Source organism: Palaemon carinicauda, chromosome 44 (genome assembly GCF_036898095.1).
Source record: "Palaemon carinicauda isolate YSFRI2023 chromosome 44, ASM3689809v2, whole genome shotgun sequence".
Lineage (NCBI taxonomy): Eukaryota > Metazoa > Arthropoda > Malacostraca > Decapoda > Palaemonidae > Palaemon > Palaemon carinicauda.
In genome coordinates this window covers 18,974,509-18,994,508 of record NC_090768.1, presented here as the reverse complement: position 1 = coordinate 18,994,508, position 20,000 = coordinate 18,974,509, and the positions used below count along the sequence as shown (strand labels likewise).

At 36.1% G+C, this 20,000-nt stretch overlaps 1 protein-coding gene across 11 annotated transcripts in view; it reads right to left on the bottom strand.

The window, feature by feature from the left end:
* LOC137634335 (kinase D-interacting substrate of 220 kDa B-like) overlaps positions 1-20,000 on the bottom strand; it is an 860,646-nt gene that overhangs the window by 140,910 nt on the left and 699,736 nt on the right. For 3 of the 11 annotated variants that reach the window (XM_068366721.1, XM_068366722.1, XM_068366723.1), the window contains exon 1: positions 567-2,198. The exons of 5 other annotated variants lie outside the window; for them this stretch is intronic. In XM_068366721.1, coding sequence (XP_068222822.1) covers positions 567-1,811 — 1,245 coding nt within the window. In that variant the 5' untranslated portion in view covers positions 1,812-2,198. Of the gene's footprint in view, positions 1-566; positions 2,200-20,000 lie in introns of those variants that run through there. 3 more of the 11 variants (XM_068366719.1, XM_068366720.1, XM_068366727.1) reach the window with 3 other exon arrangements.

Here is a 20,000-nt window from a genome sequence, read left to right as displayed (position 1 = left end):
TTCATTTATTTTATGCAGTGCGAACGTATCAATCTACATTTGTCCTCTATACTACATATATATATATATATATATATATATATATATATATATATATATATATATATATATATATATATATATATATATATAATACATACATATACACACACAAAATGTAAAATTGCATGCCAAGTCTTTACAATATATTGCGTACTTTTACAATATATTACGTATTTTATTACATACTACTAGAATTCATCACACACAGAAAACGAAATCACTAATATCTACAAAAAACGACTAGTCAAACTAGGGGTCGCTATGCTAAACTGCAGTAACGAAATCATGTTCCAGCGATGGGTCTCTTATTCAACGTGCATAAGTATTTGTATAATTAAACGGTTAGACCTGTATTAAGGGTTATGATTAGAACTCTCTACTCTAATAGGATTTTAAATTACTTCAATCAAACTGGCGAGCTGTGACTGTGCGTTAGTGAAACCAAGACAAAAGAAAAATAAACGACGACGTGAACGTAGGGAGCCAATAGCCATGGTGACCAGTAGCAGAGTTTAGCATCCTACCCGGGAATTAGAACCCCCGATGTTGAAGGAGAACCGTCGAGCGGCGAGGGAGGGCGTGAGACTCAGCAATGAGGCGATAGATGGGCGCCTGCAGATGCTGGGCGACACGGAGAGTGTGGAGAGTAAGGAAGCACGTCGTTGGTGCTGTTCAGGGGCCTCAGGAATCAGCAAGGAAGGGCGGTGGTGCGCCCCGCAGTGTCTCGTCAACCCTCCGCACCCGCCGCTCTTTGACGTGTCCTCGTCATCGCCATCATCGTCACCCGTCTCAGTGTCGGGGGGATCCGAAGAGTCGTTAGGATCCGCCTCTTGGGTTGGGGAGGTGAAGGCGTGGTGGTGGGGGTGACCATCGTTGCTACGGGGGGCGGTGTTCGTGGGAGAAGGTTCGGAGGCAGGCAGGAGAGCCATGGTTGATGATGTCAAAGTGGAATTGATCAATGCGGATGCAGGATGGGTGAGGGAAGGAAAAGGCGGCAAGTTACTGCGTGTAGGAGAGACAGCAGGTGACACAACAGGCGAGTTCTCAGGCGTGTTTTGTCGAAGGCAGATTACAGGGATGCCGGAAGACGCGGAAGGCACAAGCAAGGGCATAGGCGGAGGTGCCACTTGACAGTGAGTGCGAGGCTTTGAACTCTGTTTATGAGTGATGACAACCGAGGTAGATGTAGGTGAAGGTGATGATGTTGATGGCAGACAATCTGTTTGTGCACGAGATGATACACTGACGGGACACGATAGAGGAACAGAAATGGAGAAGGTCGAAATAAGAGAAAAGGACGAGGGTGAAGTTGTATTCGTGACTGTCGTGGTCTGTGGAGGTAGTGCTGAAAGTGGTGCAGGAGAGAAAATACATGTAGGGGGAGAAGGGGAGGAGCTGTTTGACACCTGATTAGGAGGGGGTTCCATGGGGGAGGAAGGGGATGACTGTGAAGACGATGATGACTGAGATGGTGACGATGGGTCACACGGGGGAGGTGCCACAGGGGAGGATTGTGATAAGACAGGAGTGGTGGGAGTTGAAGATGTCGACCCTGGTGGTGATGTGGTATCCGGCTGAGGAGGAGTGATGGTGACTGTAGGTCGAATGCAAGCTGTGCTTGAAGGATTCTGAATAATGAGCGATTGTGTGTTAGGAGCATTATGAGAAAGGTCATGAACACGGGAGAAATAGGAATGGAGCGTGCCAAGGAGGGGCGTGGTAGCCTCATCGTCGCTACTGTCTACTTTGGGGCAGAGTTGATTATCCATGACAAGTCCTCTCAAGTCACCACATTTGGATTGTTTAATCCACTACGCAACAGGGGACAGACTACGACAGAACGAGGAGGAGGCGGAATATAAGGAAGAATCTGCGTTAGTCCGTAGCATAGGTATACAGTAAGTAAATACACACTATCAAGGGAAGCCTCGAAGGTACAGCGCAAGGATATAGTTTGTGAGCAGGTGGTGATATGTCTCGCCATGGAAGGCCTTTCTGTGTTCTGTTCCTACAAAGCCCTACGGTACCGAATACAACAAGACCACAATATACAGGAGCACTTTTATCACAGGTAATTAAATCGCGGTGGATTGTGCAGAATGGAATGAACGGTATTTGGATGAGGGATTAAGTTGTACAAGGAGCGGGGGGAATGGCATCCTGAAAATATGAAATGAGACACTAGAATTTCGTTCAGTTATTTCTTGAGGGGAGGAGGTGGGGGAGGACAGAGAAAGAAATAAAAAAAGGACCAAAGAGAAATTTTTTCACAGATCACACGATATTGTTAAACTTAAATGAAAGTCCATAAAGAGGTTATTAATCAATTTCTGTTTTGTTTGGTGAACCTACTACAGAGGTAATATAAAAAGTGTGCAAGATATTACAGCATTCAAGAAATAAGATCAACTAAACAGTTTACTTGAAATCAAAATGGATGTTACTGCAACAACAAATGAAAGTAAAAAAGGGAAAATCAACAAGGGCTTTTCAAATACACAATGTCAAAGAACACAACACACTAAAACCAACTTGAAGCAAAGGGTTACTAGGATTTTTACCCAGATGCTTTCTTATCTCCTTCCTTTAATTATGATAACTTTTGCCCGTAAGAAAATCTCGCTATTAAGAAAATAAAAACTCGAGAGAGCTTTTTTTCTGTGTTTTCTACTATTGAAAGTTATTTGCTAAATACAAGAGGAAATGCAAATATTTGTCTTGGCAGACTTGATGATGATCTCTAATAAAGAATATGAAGCTAAGACAGGCATCTCTTTTGCCTCGAAGGTACGTCTGCTTGCCAAATATTTTGAGCGCGAGTCGGGTCATGCATCTCATCACATTACATGATTAAAACTTGGTTACATGGAGAGCCCGCTTCCACTTTCGTAAAATCATAAAAACAGTCTTGTACTCTTAATTAATAACTTCATACATAATCGTTTAGTACAAATAATATAAATAACAATAACAGAAATTAAAGCATAATTAAGTATTTAGTCTCTCAAACAAACGCACTCACACAGGATTTTGAAAGCGTGTACTAAGACGAGTTTGGGAAAAGATTGTGAAATAACTTCCTAGTGTTTGACAATTATTCATAGTTTTTATAAAGTAATTGGTATGTTTGCATCGTGTATTGGTATTAGTATATGAAAAAATATATATGTATATGTTCACCAATGTGGATTAAATGAAAAAATGTCGAAATGAGCACTGTCTACTCTCCAAATAGGAAGTTAATATTTACGAATGGCATAAAAAATGGAAAAATAGCTTTTACCATGGTTAAAAAACAACCGAAAACAATTTTAAATGTTAATTTTATCATGCCTCCTTTACTAGACTAAATATTGCCATATTAAACCGAAGGGTGATATATAAGATGCCAGTTCAAAGATATTGAAAGTTGAAACTTCAAACAGGGTTATTAAATATTACTCATGGGATTTACTAGCTAAATGGTTCGCGTCGGAAACATTAACATTTACTGCTCTTAAACTATGCTTTTAATGTCAACGTCTTTTGTACGATGTCTATAGTCTTCGTTGTGCAATTCTATAAGAGTTATTTTCATGTGCATCTTGTCAAGAAACTGATGAAGAGTTTGATTTTATTTAGATAAAAACCATTAAAATGAAACGTTAATTCGATGTTTGTATCTTCCCTGCATTTATTGCACGTTCTTTCACTATAATACGTCAATCCCTCTCTAAGTCTGACTCCTATTCATAGCATATTACTTGAAAACTATTAAAAGGCAACAAGTCTAGATAATAATAATACACTGAAGATAAGTCTGTCTGCATGACACTACATACTAATCGTATGTTTAAATAATCCCCTTCTTGATTAAATAATGTATACATAAAAATTAAAATAATTATAAACAAAACAATCTAACATTGCCAGCGCGCAGAGAGACGAGGCACCTCTCTATCCCCTTATTCTAATGAGTGTGATTTCCATGTCGTTTGGATACTGAATAATTCAGTTGACATTAGTTCTGTCTTTATCTTTTTCTGAACAGAAATGGTTATTAAATAGATCATGACTTCAAATAACAGTCCTGTCATTTTGGTTTTATTTATTTCGACAGTTTTCTTTATATACTTTGTAAATTTCCTTATCTTCTAGCATAAAATAATATTAATAAGCTGGTTGCTCATTCCCAAAATTCTTGGGAATATTGTTTGCAAAATTCTAGGTTTACGATTAAGTAACGAATGGATGATTAAAATAGCGAAGAACATTCCAAAAATTTTTAATAAGACGTGATACCCTTCAATAAACTCCGGTTGATATTTACTTACGCCCACGTCAATTGTATTATATGCAGTAAAAACAAATCCTTTTGTTCTAAAAACTATCCTTTGGAACGATAAGTACACGACAATGAAAACTATTCCATGTACGAGATTTTGTTACACAAATTCACAGAAATATATCGAATCTTCCCAAGAAATAAATTAAGAAAAAATGCTTCCTTCCTACTTCAAAATTGAATTGGAAAAATCCTTGATGGCACTCGTCCTGACATGACACTTTACACGCTCAATGGCACTTCTCGCAGTAACTCGGTGTCACCTGGCCCCATCTCTCTCTCTCTCTCTCTCTCTCTCTCTCTCTCTCTCTCTCTCTCTCTCTCTCTCTCATCTATAAACCCCCTCTGACATACTTCATTACTCATATTTCAACAACAACTGGAGTTGGAGTGTAGGTATTTTTGCTTGGTCCGCCGCCTAACCTTCTCCCTTAATATTGAAAAACTTTTCCTTTCCTTATTACGTTTGCGTGTACGAGCCGACAAATGATATAACTACAGCCATCATACAGTTTTCCAATTATGCTTTCTTCCTTCTACCTCGATTATTAATGTTTTTAGGTCATGGCAAATAAGCCGGATATTTCATTCTGTAATAAAATTGCAGGTCCAATAAATTATCGAGTGGAAATAAATTTATTCATTAAAAAGGAAAAACGTGTATGATGCCAACTTGTTATGAATGCATTACCGGCTTTTTTTCGCCATGAGACGATCTTTTTATAACCGAAATTTTATTCTACAAACATTAATCTATTAGGTTCAATTTACTTACGTAACAAGAATTCGCATATTTGTTAAACGGTAATGTTAAAAAAATGCTAAATATCTCTAAACAGAACTCTGCAAAGAAACACGTACAAGCACTGCAAGCACAATTTATGCCAGAATATCATTCGAGGTCTTAACATTGAATAATCAGAACTTCCTGCCAACCGGCTCTCTATCGCAGTCAGTCGGTGAATCATTTTTCATGAAGGTCTTTTGATGCCCTAAATGATAGGCTACTGTATGATTTGAAATTGAAATCAAATTAATAACTTTTGAATAACCTCAAAACTCTCAAACTAGCCAATAACTTTAGACAACGCTTAAATTCATGAGTGAATGTCGTAGTCTTTATTGTCGTGTTGTTGGTAATGGTAGTATTTTGTCGTGTTGGTGTTTGTTCTGGTCGCCAGAGCTGCTCTTAATCTTCATTAGTAAGTGGATGTTCAAATGCAAATAAATTTCAGGGAGAGGGATTACTTTCAATTTACAGACCACTCTTAAAACAGATTTGCACACATTTATTAAAAAATAAAGTAAAGAAAATAAATCTGTCAAAATCCAAAAACAAATCTTGGCATCCACTCTGATCTCATTTTAATTTTAAACCTAAACAAAGGGAACCGAAACTCAGCAAAACTTACACATGTTATATGGGTAAACCTTGTTTCTCATATTGCAAAATCCCATTCTTTAAGAAACGTTTAACTCCAGCCTTTCAAATGGTATTTGTACCTATAACCTTCTTTTCACAGTTTTAACCTTCACTTGTCTCAGCAAATTTTCACGTGTTTCTTGTATTCACTAATTTATAGTTACAACTCAAACCTACGATATTTCACTTTCAAAATTCTTTCCATAATGGTATAAAGCTGTTTCTGGAGTTATTTGCACTTTTCACTTTCTTTTCACACTAGTCACTTTCTGAAGTTTGTTATATATTATTTCTTATATAAAAACACATTTCACACTGTTCTAAACATATCACTTTAAAATATTTAAGTTTTCAAATAAAAAAAAAATCCTGGTGTAATAGCAACAGTATTTAAGGGTAACTGTTTAATGAAAAAAGGTAAAATTATTGATATATTATTCCCTCAAGACGTCTTAAATAATCTTAGAAATGTTAAAGGAAAGAAATGGGGTAATCTTTGAAAGTTTTCCAAAACACATTCTTTTAATATTTCGCTTAATTAAAAACCGTAACTACACTGCACTCAAAGCTTTATACTTCCACAAAATAGACATATATAAATCATATCCAAATACAATGCCGCCTGATACGACAGGCACGAGTCGAGTTATTTACTAATAGGTAACGAAAAGTAAACCCCTTTAAGCCAAGAGAACGACCTTGTCTGGTTAAAGACGTACGTTTGCGTGGGGGGAGGGGGGTGCCGCCTTCGGAGAGACCAGCTGCCAACTGTCTATAATGATATTTGTCGTTACACTTCTCAGATAAGGCGTATGTTTCACGCTGAACATGGTAGCAGGCCCAGATAATGACCTCTCGTTCACACATTTGTCATCTTTCACATTTTCTAAGCACAGAATTGCTGAAGACTTTCTAATGGTTATTAATCTGTGTCACCATAACGAAATGGATATATACAAGTAAAACAACCACAAATATGTAGCCAAACTCCGACCAAAAATCTTACCAGAATCAAGGAAACAATAGAACATCTCCGAAGAGAATACCCTAAGGCTTTACTCTTACGCAGATTATAAGTCTTGGTCCCTTTTGCCTTCTTTCAAAGAACTCATTGCCTAAGAAGCTATTGAAAGGGAACGTGGTCAGTCCCACTTTTTTTTATACCACATTCCATTTCTTATGTTTCTTTACTTCGAGACAAGGAACGCCCTCCCGAGACTTCCCAATCAACTGATGGGGAATGCAGCCAAGTAGCAGCTTTCATCTTTTGGTATATTCGTCCCTGCTTCTCTTACAATAATGTCTTCTCGTGAATTATATGGTATTTTATCCCATAATTGTGATGCATAAGTGTCAGAAAAAATTAATTTAACTGATTCAACTTTTATTTGCAACGAAATCTTTCATTACCGAATGGCGGAAAATGGAACAGAGAGAGAGAGAGAGAGAGAGAGAGAGAGAGAGAGAGAAAAATAGTCTTCAAACCCTAAATGAACGATCGTTTCTTTCCTTATATGTTACACCACTAGAAATCATGAATATCGAAACCTTTCTAATGGACACCGGTCTTACATACAAGAAAATTGATCACTAGAACAAATTTTTTATCGCAGACTCAAATAAGTAAAATGCTAGATGAACAGAGAACTGGTACAGTTAACCCATTGAAAGGGAAAGTAAAAATGTTATTGGGTAGAACACCTTCACATACTGCGTGTGGATGGGTACGGAATGAGATGATAATTCTTAGTTCTTATTGTGTAGAGACATAGAAGGGCATGGCTTAATAAATTAGGGACTAAATTAGGCCCGGACTCTCAAAGAAAGAATATGTTGATGGACCCTAGAAAAAAAAGGCGATTCGAGACTTAGTGAGAAAAAAAGATGTATATGTAAAAAGGGCAAACCAGCACAATTGTATTTGCAGACACATGCAAACAAGTAAAACTATATACATATTAAGCGAATTTCCTTTTGCAATGATAAAAATAGGCTGCAATTATCATCTATGAATATCGTCAGGTATAGGGCGCAACGAGAAGTAATCTCACGAATGAGTTTAATCTCTTCAGTAATCCAGCCTCTCCTCTTCCCTTTTCATTCACGGACATTCATTTTGAGCAGAGAAGATAATCTAAATAAATCTCTGTCAATACGGATAAAAAAACCAGCTTAGTCGTTGTGTATTCAGATGCTCTTAGGACCCGATCCGAAGGTGAGAGTTCATATCTGAAGGTAATTAGAGCCTGCCTTTGTAAAGGGGAAGAGGGCATACAGTAGGCTGTCTACAGTTTAAACTTATCACTGGAATTTAATGTAAAATGATTACCTAAACTAAAAGATATAAATCATATATTTTCTTATCATAACGGTAAGGTCTGTGATGGCTATATTGTTAGGATGTTTAACCCTTCACATGTTCCTTGTCCTCAAAATAAATCGAATATAGAATGCGACAGAATTATACAGGATATTTTTTGAGGATTTTGTTATCAGCTTTTTTACAACATAACTGAAGGGGTCTTCAAACTGTCGATTGGATTTTAAGAATAGACTTTCCCGAAATACTCAAAATTTAGAATGAATGTCCTACTCCATTTTAATTTTTCCCCAGGTAATTACAGGAAATTTATTTTTTCACTTAGTTTCAGGAAATGATTGTATTTTTTACTTATGATCACTATGTCAATTTTCACTCAAAAGAAATAAAATATTCATCTTTTTCCATTTTTGTTCTTTCCTCGTGAATTAAAATATTTAGAATATTTTCTAGTTTACAATTTGTACTGTATACTTCTATTATTAAAGTTATTGTCGCGACAACGAAGGATTTTATAGAAACATTTTATTAGAAAATGATACAGATACGGGTTAACTTTCCTCCTTTCGTTGATAACATAACCTCTTTTCACACACTGTAGATGATATCACAGTAATCTTTGAAAATGGGAATCAAATAACTTGTGAAGTTCCCAAAATATAGAGGAAAAGTGATAGAAGTGTGTGATACCCATCCTAAAGTCTGTTACTTGAGAGAGAGAGAGAGAGAGAGAGAGAGAGAGAGAGAGAGAGAGAGTAAAATCAAAGACTGATTTAGCGAAAGTTCCGGACAGGTCGCTGACTCGCTGACAAGCACAGCCAAGCGAAGAGAAGCTACACGAGATGATAAAACTAATATCTTGTTAAGAACTGGATATTCTCACGATTTGGCACTGGAGAAATAACATAATATCCTAAATGAATAAAATTAATTATCTTATTTTTTATGCTTGAATCTCATAACTGAATAACAGTAATAACTGACTATTGCCTGGATGGTAACTTCTATTAATATTTTCAATATGGGCAACCTATCCGCTGACTACTGTTTTGCATGTCGTCGGCTTTTTATATCATTTCAAAGTTATAGACAACAGTAATAAAATTAACTATAGCCTTTATTCTCTAATATTTTTCTTTGCTCGGTACCAGAACATGTATTTTGTCTCTTGAAACATGTTACCATCTCCACAGCCGCTAAAAGCATTCTTTGGCTAATGGTCAGCTTACTCATCGTGAATCAGGGTTTTAAAGTGCCCCTTAAGCCAACAGCAAGATCACCTCAACTCATTTGCCAGAGTACACACGACAGCTTTTTAAAACAAGACCCCACTTACGAAGGCAGATTTTATGAAACATAAGCGACAGGTGCAATCAGAAAATAGAATTCTTAATTTGACTGATTTTGATGACCAGACAAAACTGTTACGTAACGCATCTTTGGTATTTCCAACAGTAGTCATAATGATTTTCCTGGTTATAAATAAATGATAAAAGACATTAAAATACTGTAGTAAATCATAGTTCAGACTCGGCATATTAGTGGAGTAGAAAAGGAATTAAGTTCCAAGTTTGTCCCGTTCACCTGAACGTCGCTGCCAAGCCCTTGAAACCTGAGCAGCGAGAGTAACACTCCAAGTACGAGACCCTGCTTTTGGAAATTAAAGCAGAAGGGAGACCTTCGAAGAGAGTCTGAACCACCCAAGTGGTCGCCTTTAAAAGAGAGAAGGACTCTTGCGGACAGATATGATACCTTAATACATATCCTCCCAAGGAAGGATTTCCGATCGTTCGGTTTTTAAAAATCAGAATCAGTTTGGGTTAAAACAACGAAATAAAGAAAGCTTCAGAGGCATTAATGAAAGAAATTCTCGCTGTTAAACATCCGCCATTGCTTTTTTAAGGCCTTGGTTTACCACTGTTTTTATTTCTTCTTTTAAATTGGGCCACAAAGAAAAATCAATGCATTATCAGCATAATAATTACTTTCAAGCCCCATTCTTTCTACGGAACAAAACAATTAGCATGGTACCTCTGCCTTAGGGGTTGCGCCGTATATAACCCCAAGCTCCCCATTCTAGTCGGGAGCAATTCATTTCAAGAAGAGAAACGAGGCACAAATGTTTCCCTTTTGGAACGCGTTTCGACAAATAATGTTCTTTTCGGGATAGACTAATAAAACAGAACAGAACAGGTGAGTTTTTATGGAGGATACGCCGGGACACATTTCTAGGCATTGTCCCCTCAGAAAAAAAAACGGTCAAAGGTATTGAAATAAGTACCCACTTTCACTCACTAAAAAAAAAAAAAAAAAAAAAAAAAAAAAAAAAAAAAAAAAAAAAAAAAAAAAAAAAAAAAGTGCAAAAGCGCACCCACACTCGAGTGATGCAGGTCACTTGTTATTCATTTTCAAGAGTCAGAATTCCTCAAATTTTCTGCATAACTCACGATCTTAGAAGGGCGGTCACTTGAAAGCAACAAGGAAGGGTAATCGAAATCAAGAGGCACACGGATTACACTGGTCACGTCAGAAACATACATCGAGTAAATCCCCGAATCGTTTCCATCGGGTTGGCTAACAAGTCAACTATAAATAATAACAATTAAGAAGAAACATACAATTCACATAATTGTTCATCTATTTATGTAAAATCAACTGGATTGGGAAAAAGCACCATCCGGCATAGCGTTAAGGATCAAGAACAATATTCCTGATGCAAAATATTAGGGAACCAAAGGGGCCGTTTAACGTAGGAATCCGGCACGCGTGTTACCGGCACCCGTTCCCTCGCTGCACTGAGGGGAAAGGTTCGAGGGGAGGCATCGGTTCTCCCAGGTGCCAAAGGTATTGGGGGAAGGGGGAGAGGTAGGGACGAGTGAGCAGGTTGGCCATGGTTAGACGGGAAGGGAAGAGAAAAAATAAGAGGACAAGTACCAGTCAATATGAAGGTGGTAGAAAAGAAAGGGAAAATAGGTTTCTAGGAAACAAAATAAGGAATAAGTAAAATAAGGCATAGAAAATATAATAAAACATGATAGTGACTTGCAAAAATTATTTAGATATACACCTAGGAAACAAATAAAAAAGTAAAATGAAATGCAATTTAAAAACTAAAAGATTGAATCAAGATGAGTGAATCTTACAAATTAAAAAACTAAGCCAGTATGAAACAGTTAAGAAGCAGCCCAGATAATGATTACGAGCTATGGGTGGGTGGGATAGGCACCCTAGTTTCTGTCGCATTAAAAAATCTATATGGCGCCACCCCTAAGCCTTTATCATTGGAGACCAGGTCGCGAGACTTAGCAAGGAGCCTGTCTTCTTAATGCGGTTTGTATTTAGGTAAGGTCGCCGTCTGAACGTCTCTCGACTTTTGCGAATCGAGATTCCATTCACGTTTTAGTCCTTTTTGATATGAAACGAATGATAAGATAAGTAGAAATTAGTATGAAAACCATAGGTGAACATAGATTAGGACACTATAATATAAAAAATACTTTGGTACCAATATTTCTATTCCTACTCTAAATAATTAAGCATAGCAGTTTAGTTAAATAGGAACGTTGCAAGAAAACCTGATTAGTTCAACCTCAAATTTGAAACGCAAAACATTTTCTTGAAGAAAAATTTACTTTTTAAAAAACAGGAAAGGTCTTTCAATAAAACTAACCATAAAAATAAAAGCAAACAAAAATTCTCGAACGAACCATCTGCCTAAAAATTAAAGCACGAAAGAAAACCTCTGGCACAAATGATCAACTTTAAAATGAAAACCAAAGAAGAAAAGAATCACAAAAAAAAAAGAAAAAACAAAAAAAAATAAAACCACGAAATCCAGCTCCGCGTAAGTTTACTGCGTAAACATTAACACAATTGAACCTTCGCCTACCGAGGAGCAGAAGATACGGGGCATCTAAATATATATCTCTCAGTCAGCCTTCCCTTCTCGTAAAGATGTGTAGCAAGAATTCATGAAAACATCATCCCGAAGTAGATAGACAAAACCGAGCGACCTGACTTCTCGGAACAGTGAACACGGCAGCTTCATTCATGAATTGTGGGTTGTTGATATGTGAATACATTATACGCATACCAATGTAGTGAGTTCTCACACAAGTATTTATAAAGCGGTAATGGTACCATAAATATAGTGTTGAAGAAAGCTATCATTTGCCACATTCTATTGATATTATACGAACAATTTCTTCTTACATATCTTATTATTCCGTGTGACTTCAGGTTTTCATTTTACCAATCTGCACTTCTAACGGGACGATCTTCATAGCTCATAAGTAAGAGTTATAAATAATCCTATGAGGAATGTTACCATTCTGTCGGAACAGAATTTTATCACACGTAAAGCCCCGAAATAAGGAACCCATCTCAAGAAACGAGGACAAACTGTGACAAATAAACAAAATGTATGTATATGCGACTTGAAACCTGCAATGTCTCATAATAGATTATTGTAGTAATATCACATAAGAGTTTTTAAATCACTGACTCTTAGGCAGCTTCAAATTCGTACCACGTTATCGTTTTACAGGTGAAATGGTGATTTAACACTCTCTCTCTCTCTCTCTCTCTCTCTCTCTCTCTCTCTCTCTCTATCGAAGAAGAAGAAGAAGAAGAAGAAGAAATCATAAATCATAGATAGCATCATAACCGTTCTTAAATAGACTTTCTCGAAATTCTCTTGTCATCCGTACATTCTGATAAATTCAGGATGACGATCTCTCTCTCTCTCTCTCTCTCTCTCTCTCTCTCTCTCCTTACTGACTGACAACTATAAAAGAGACTTTAATCTCGGTTGAAGGTGCTGCCTTTAAAACCACGTATCACTTATGAATACCATTCATTCCTGTGAATCATCTCTCTCTCTCTCTCTCTCTCTCTCTCTCTCTCTCTCTCTCTCAAAACGCAAGAGGACGTTTCATTATCGTTATTAGTTTTTTTTTTTGTAATGGCCGAATACGTCTTTGTGTCGACCTTTCTCCCGAACATTCCAGAAGGGAAGAGTTTGTCAGCTGGTTGAATACAACACCAAGGTCAGATAACCCATTAAAATAATAGGAAATTCACGAGATTCATCGTCTCTACATAACCACGATCACAACTCCTATATATACCTTCTTACATAGGCACACAAGGTGCAGGGGAAACATAGTTTCTACAATTGCGATAATCCTATAACCCAACTGCCGGCTACGTCAAATGAAGGCAAAAAATAGATTTCAAAGGCATGCAATAAGATTAAAGGGGATGGCAGTACAGAGAAAGTTGGTGGAGGAAGTATGTAGCCCGTGTATTTAATCTATCGTTACCCACCACACGTAGTTTCACGTTGATTGATTAGTGAGAAACAAATATAGTTCTTAATCACAAAAGCTGATATGAAATTTAACTGAAAAGTTTCACGTAAAACTCGTTGAAAACATTTTAGCTTAATTAAAATATACTATTTTGAATACAGAAATCATTGATCAATATTCAGAGTAAAACTAAAATAATCTAAGAATAAACACCATACAATTTTCATTCACCCTTCATAACCAACCCCCCTCCCCCCCCCCCCCCCCCCCCTACGATCTGTGAAAATGGATACTGAGTAGATGTACGGAATTTTTATCTATTTTTTTTTTATTAGCAAAAGGAAGTAAGTTTCCTCCCATTGTTCTCTCATCAATTTGTTAAGGGAGAGGAAACGTGAAGGACGACGTTTTGAAACTGACCTGGAACTACTGATAAAATTGTCTATGGTTTCACCCTTCCTACCTTTTAGATACATTTAAAATAAATGGTTGGTTGTATGAAATTGACTTGATATTTTCACTAGAACTCTCTTATCAATTTTATTTAAGTCTATTGAAGAACGGTCTTATCAGTCAAAATTTCCTGAAAGACTACACCGTGAACAACCAGGCACATAATCATAATAAATCAAACTTCACATGTTTAAAAGTGTTGCATAACTACGCAAGATGAATGAGAAATATACGAACTAAATCAATTAAAAAAATATAGCATAAAATAATCTACTGCAAAGCAAAAGACTAAACGTTTAGGGCAAGAGAAGACTAACCCCGCATATTCATTTCCTTCTTCCCCTCGCGATGGCAAATCAGTTGAAATTCAGCTAATAGCAACGTTGCGAAATTTTCTCATCTTTATCGTTAATGCTCGGACATTATGTAAATTTAAGGCTCCCCTTTATTTCCCATTCCCCTGCAGGATAAGCCAACTCATCTGACCTCTTCGACCTCGCCTCCTCATTCTTTGTCCGATTCCAACTGTTGACTTGATGACTTACAAGGGCATTCTGAAGTTTACTTCAAGTTTCCAGGAGATTGCAATTATAAGTTTTAAGCCGGAGAGAATGCCTATTAGGCCTCGAGAATGAATATGAATTAAGCTGAAGCGCTTAACCGAACAAAATGTATGCATTCAGCGAGCATACATAAAAGAAATACAGCTAATGAGTGGCCAATCAGCCTCTTGGCGGTAATTAGTCATTCGGTTACTTTGAATATAATTGTGTGAAAGAAAAAAATGAGAGAGAGAGAGAGAGAGAGAGAGAGAGAGAGAGAGAGAGAACTTTGCAAGCAAACGAAATGTGGAAAGTAAAATAAACTTAATTGGGAGAATCACAAAATCGAACGTACAGGCACTTACTTAATGTTATCTTATGCAAAGTGCACGATTCCCGTCACCTCAGTAGAATTATGATAAAGTCTGTATATATATATATATATATATATCTTTATATATATATACATACACACACACACACACATATATATATATATATATATATAATTATTTTGAGTGTGTGTACGTGTGTGTACCAATAAAGTGTTTACAAACACCACACACAAACTTGACACAAACAATACCCCATATTTTAATGACGTGCTAGTTCCTCGGATGTTGGGTATAAGCCCCTATAAAAATAGCCTGGCAAGTATGTGTCAATAGTTTGTCATAATTTCAATGACTTCAATAACCGCTTTTATCTAATGTGGAGTGAGATGCAAAGGAAATAGTTGATTGATGTACATACCAGATTATGTGCATCATGAAAGAAGTAAACTGAATATAGCTTTCAACGCATTAAATTGTCTGATTATAGATCAGAGCATTGGATTTACAATGATTATATTATTAATCCAACGCTAGTGGTGAACATTTCACACTAAACGTATTTTTGCTAAAGTTAGTTTGTTTTCTACTATTTCTTATTGACATGTGTATCATCGGTTTCATTGATAACCAATTCCCACCTAACGATAAAGGGTCATTATTATAATAATAATAATAATAATAATAATAATAATAATTATTATTATTATTATTATTATTATTATTATTATAATTATTATTAACCAAGATACAACCCTACTTGAAAAAACACTATGATATATGCCCAAGTGCTCCAACAGGAAAAAACAGCCCAGTGACGATAGGAAACAAGGAAATAAACAAACTACAAGAAAAGCAATAGCAATCAAAATAAAATATTTTAAGATCATTATCAACATTAAATTAGATATCATACTGTATATATACTATAAAAACAAGAGGAAAAGAAACCAGATAGAATAGCGTGCTCGAGTGATTACTTCCCGTGACTTTGTTCAAGATATCATGACGCAAGCATGACCAGTAACTGTAGTCTCATCTTGTATCATTAATTCAGATTTTTTTATTACCATTCTATCTTGCCATGCGTATTTTTCTGACGTTGTTTAAATTGAAATTGCCAAAAGAACATGAAAAGTAAATGTTAATAATGACGAAAATAAAATTCCCTATTGTTCTTATCTTTCTCAAACTGAAAATGAAAGATTGCAACGTTGCGTGAAACTTAATGTTTATATAAGAGTATAATAAGGTGTAAATGGGAGAGATTAAACTTTGAAAAAGACTTCGCTGACAGTTTATAAAATATTCAATGAATTATTTCTAAAACTGGTAAACCATAATTATTCGTTAACGGAACTTGAGTGGAGAGTAAATGTGAATCTAATTATTCTTAACTAAAAAAAAAAAATTTACATATCTGTCGGATATAAAAATGATTTAGAAGTTTGGGCAATAAAAGCTTCGAGTTAAATTCGAATATAAAAATACCGGTTTTTATAATGGAACAGCCTACCAACGCATCAAAGCGAAAAGCCTATGCCCACTTTGCCACGCCCTCACCCGAGGCTTGGCAACTGGGCATAACTTTACACATTCAAGGACAGGAGGACGTACCATAAATTGATTGCTAGAGAGAGAGAGAGAGAGAGAGAGAGAGAGAGAGAGAGAGAGAGAGAGAGAGAGAGAGAGAGAGAGACTGCACAGTGGCAAGTTCGTAAACAAATCCTTATCTCAATACAGGAATTCACACTACATACATTTAGCAAAAGAGATAAATCTGATAGCTCTCGAAACAATTTGGAAATGACACATGATACATGAAAATTACTTTCTGCGTCACGATAACGAATAATTGTCTCAATCACAATTTGTTGTATGTAGTACTGTCAATCAAAAGACTGTCAGTCGTCAAAAACACGTCAGATTTCTAAGAACAAGTCCGTCGGCCCAATGATTCATCCCATGCGCGTAAGATGAAATGTGACGTCACTAATTCGTAAGAGAAAAGGTATGAAGCGTGCCAACATCTAACCTGGACACGTAAACTTGGGCTAAGGATGATGTAGCCAAATCTAAAAAGATATACGCGAAGAGTTTCATGCGCACTTAAGCGCTTTACGTAAACCATTATATTTAAAGTCATAATGCATCCATAATATACTGTGTGTATATATACATATATATATATATATATATATATATATATATATATATATATATATATATATATACACACACACACAAACAGGTGCGTGGATACACACAAACAAATACAATCAGATACAACCAAATACACTCCAAGCAAGGAGTATGTCATTTGTTATTCTATCAAAAAAATATTAGATTTCACAGTATCTTCTTAACTGTTTTGACCCTTTAACAATATGAAATTTCTTTATGAAATGTATTATAAATTCCTACGATTATTGATTCATTAATAGATATTGGAAAACAAAACTAATTGATGCCCCTTTTAACAATTCTTGCACAATAGACGCTTCATTGTTTCAACCGCCTAAAATTCATTTTTTTTTTTTCACTTTTCTGTGAAATCTCCGAACCATTAAATACTTAAGTAACATAACAAACGAAGTCGTAAAGCCCAACGATGTGTAAAATTTGGGGAACCCAACGGAAAGTCTAGCGTGAACAACTTCGCTTTCATAACCAGGACTGTTCTATTTCTTACTCGGATGAGAATTACTACAAACAGATTAAAAGAATAGGAAATAGGAGTAGAATGCATAAAAGACGATAATAAATGTTCCCTTGAATTAATGTGGCATACCATTTCGCTTGCAAAATATACCATTGAGGAATTTTAACATCAAAAGTACATAAAATATAAAAAAATTGTGTTTTGAGCTTGCACTAATGATAGTAACAATATAAAGAAAAGTACACTGGAGTTGACCAAAGCATTATTTCCCCTACTGCGTTGGGAGTGAAACGGCTTCCACAAAGAAACTAGAAACTCACCTTGCTGAACGATACCTTCTTTCTGTAGAATGGGGATACAGGAGTTGTCGGGGAGTTGGATAATGGAGCTAGAGGCGATCCAGCAGACTCCAAGGGATCCACAGATCTCGTTACACTGAACCTCGAACCAGAAATTTCCAAAATTAAATTTTGATTCTCCTGAATGTTGTTATCACAGACGAATGTCTCCTCCATTTCGCCTTCCACTCCTATTAAGGATCTTCTTCGGATGCTTTCATTCTCCTGCCCCTCCTCCTCCCCCCTAATCCTGAGCAATTGGAGCTGTACTGGAGGCATCATTATCTTCTAGGACCTGTACGTTTCCAAGACAGTCACTGTTATCCTATATATCCGTTTTCTGTTAAAATCGTTTACACTTTATTTTTTGTTACTTGGTTAATGCATACTCTCCAAAGCACCAGTAACTTCCGTTGTAATTATAGTATCATAATTTACCTGCCTTTTGGCACCTCTATCCTACTTTCACCACTTGATTGCCTCCTTTCACCATCTCTGCCAATACTTTTTTTTTTTTTTACACCTGCATTGCACCCACCTTGTGCACTTACTCAAACATGACAACAAACGGACAGAGTCGAATTACATAACACCAAGCGAGAGAAGCCAAATGTCACAGAAACAGTAGTCGAGTAAGTTACTTAATCACCAAGGTTATGTTGGAGACGGAGGAAAAAAAAGATGGGGGGGTTCACTAATTTGGTCTCTCGAAGAAATACTAGTAGTTCAAAGGTCTCGGCAGCATCCCAGCGGCAATGCGTTACGTAGATACAACGGTTTAGTTACTTTTAGAGAAATCAATTGCGAAAGGACACAGTTATCACGACTACGCTCAACAGATCGTGTTGCACTTCAAACTAAATAAGGCATAAAACAAACAAAAACTTAAAATTCATACGGTGATCGTGATGCTAGATGTCACACGGTTACGTACAACGGTTGAGAAATTTTCTCTCTCTCTCCTGATCAACCATGTTATGATCCATCGTCACACAGCCTTTAAAAACTAGCAAATTCACAGACAAAATAGCTAAACCGTTACAGGAGCAACTCTCCTGCTCATATACCAGAATAGAGACCAACTTATCAGCGACATTCTCTTTTATCATCAAAGATAAACATCTTAATCTGAAGGTCTTTTACCCATTTTTTTTTTTAGTAACAATGTCTTGGCAGTCTGCATCGAAGTGGATTATTTTGCTTTAATCAACCGATTAGACATAGTACTTCATCATCAAGGATCTTCGTAATAAAAAAAAAAATGTAGATTTAGCCTTCGCTGCAAAAAATATTCAATTGTTGCAGATGCTGTCAATCGAGTGAAAATTCTAATATTGGCATTGTAAAACATCAGGTCATAATTAAAATTACTACTAAGGGAAGAAGAAGAAGAAGAAGAAGAAGAAGAAGAAGAAGAAGAAGAAGAAGAAGAAGAAGAAGAAGAAGAAGAAGAAGAAATGATAATAATAATAATCTATTTTCTAGATTAAAAAGAAATGTGAGATAAATGTTTAAAAGCAAGCAATGGGTGGTATAAATCGTGTGCGAGAATAATCGTCATGAATAGTCTTCGACTGATTTCCCCAACAAATAATGCACATCACAGAAACTTGCAAAGAACTATACTGGTAGTCTTGTTTTACATTTCTCTAACCGACAGAAGCACCGTTATCATGACTCGGCTGAAAATACATAATATAAACTGAAAAAATAACTAATCTATAACATTCCTTGGCCTATAAGCAAATCTTTAAAAAATGACAAGTGGAAAACCTCACACACATTTCCCAAATACTTTACTTTAATGGAAGTCATTAAAGTAAACAAAAGAAAATGATTAAATTACTATCAATGGATCGATATGGTTAGAACATGAAAGCTTAATTCGTTATTTGATACCCAATTATCTCTCTCTCTCTCTCTCTCTCTCTCTCTCTCTCTCTCTCTCTCTCCAAAGTAGGAAAAGAGTCATAGAAGGAAAGCCACCAGGTTATCAGAGGTGGTTGAGGATGTGAGAAACCGTAATTCATAATTCAGACATTGCTCGAAAGTCTACGAAATCTACAAAATTAGTATGGATGTAAATTAAGGTATCTAACGAAATTGTATATCATATGTCCAATTGGCTCACAGAGCATAGAACGAAACCGTTATCCTGGCTACAAATGATATATATATATATATATATATATATATATATATATATATATATATATATATATATATATACACATATATGTATATATATGCAC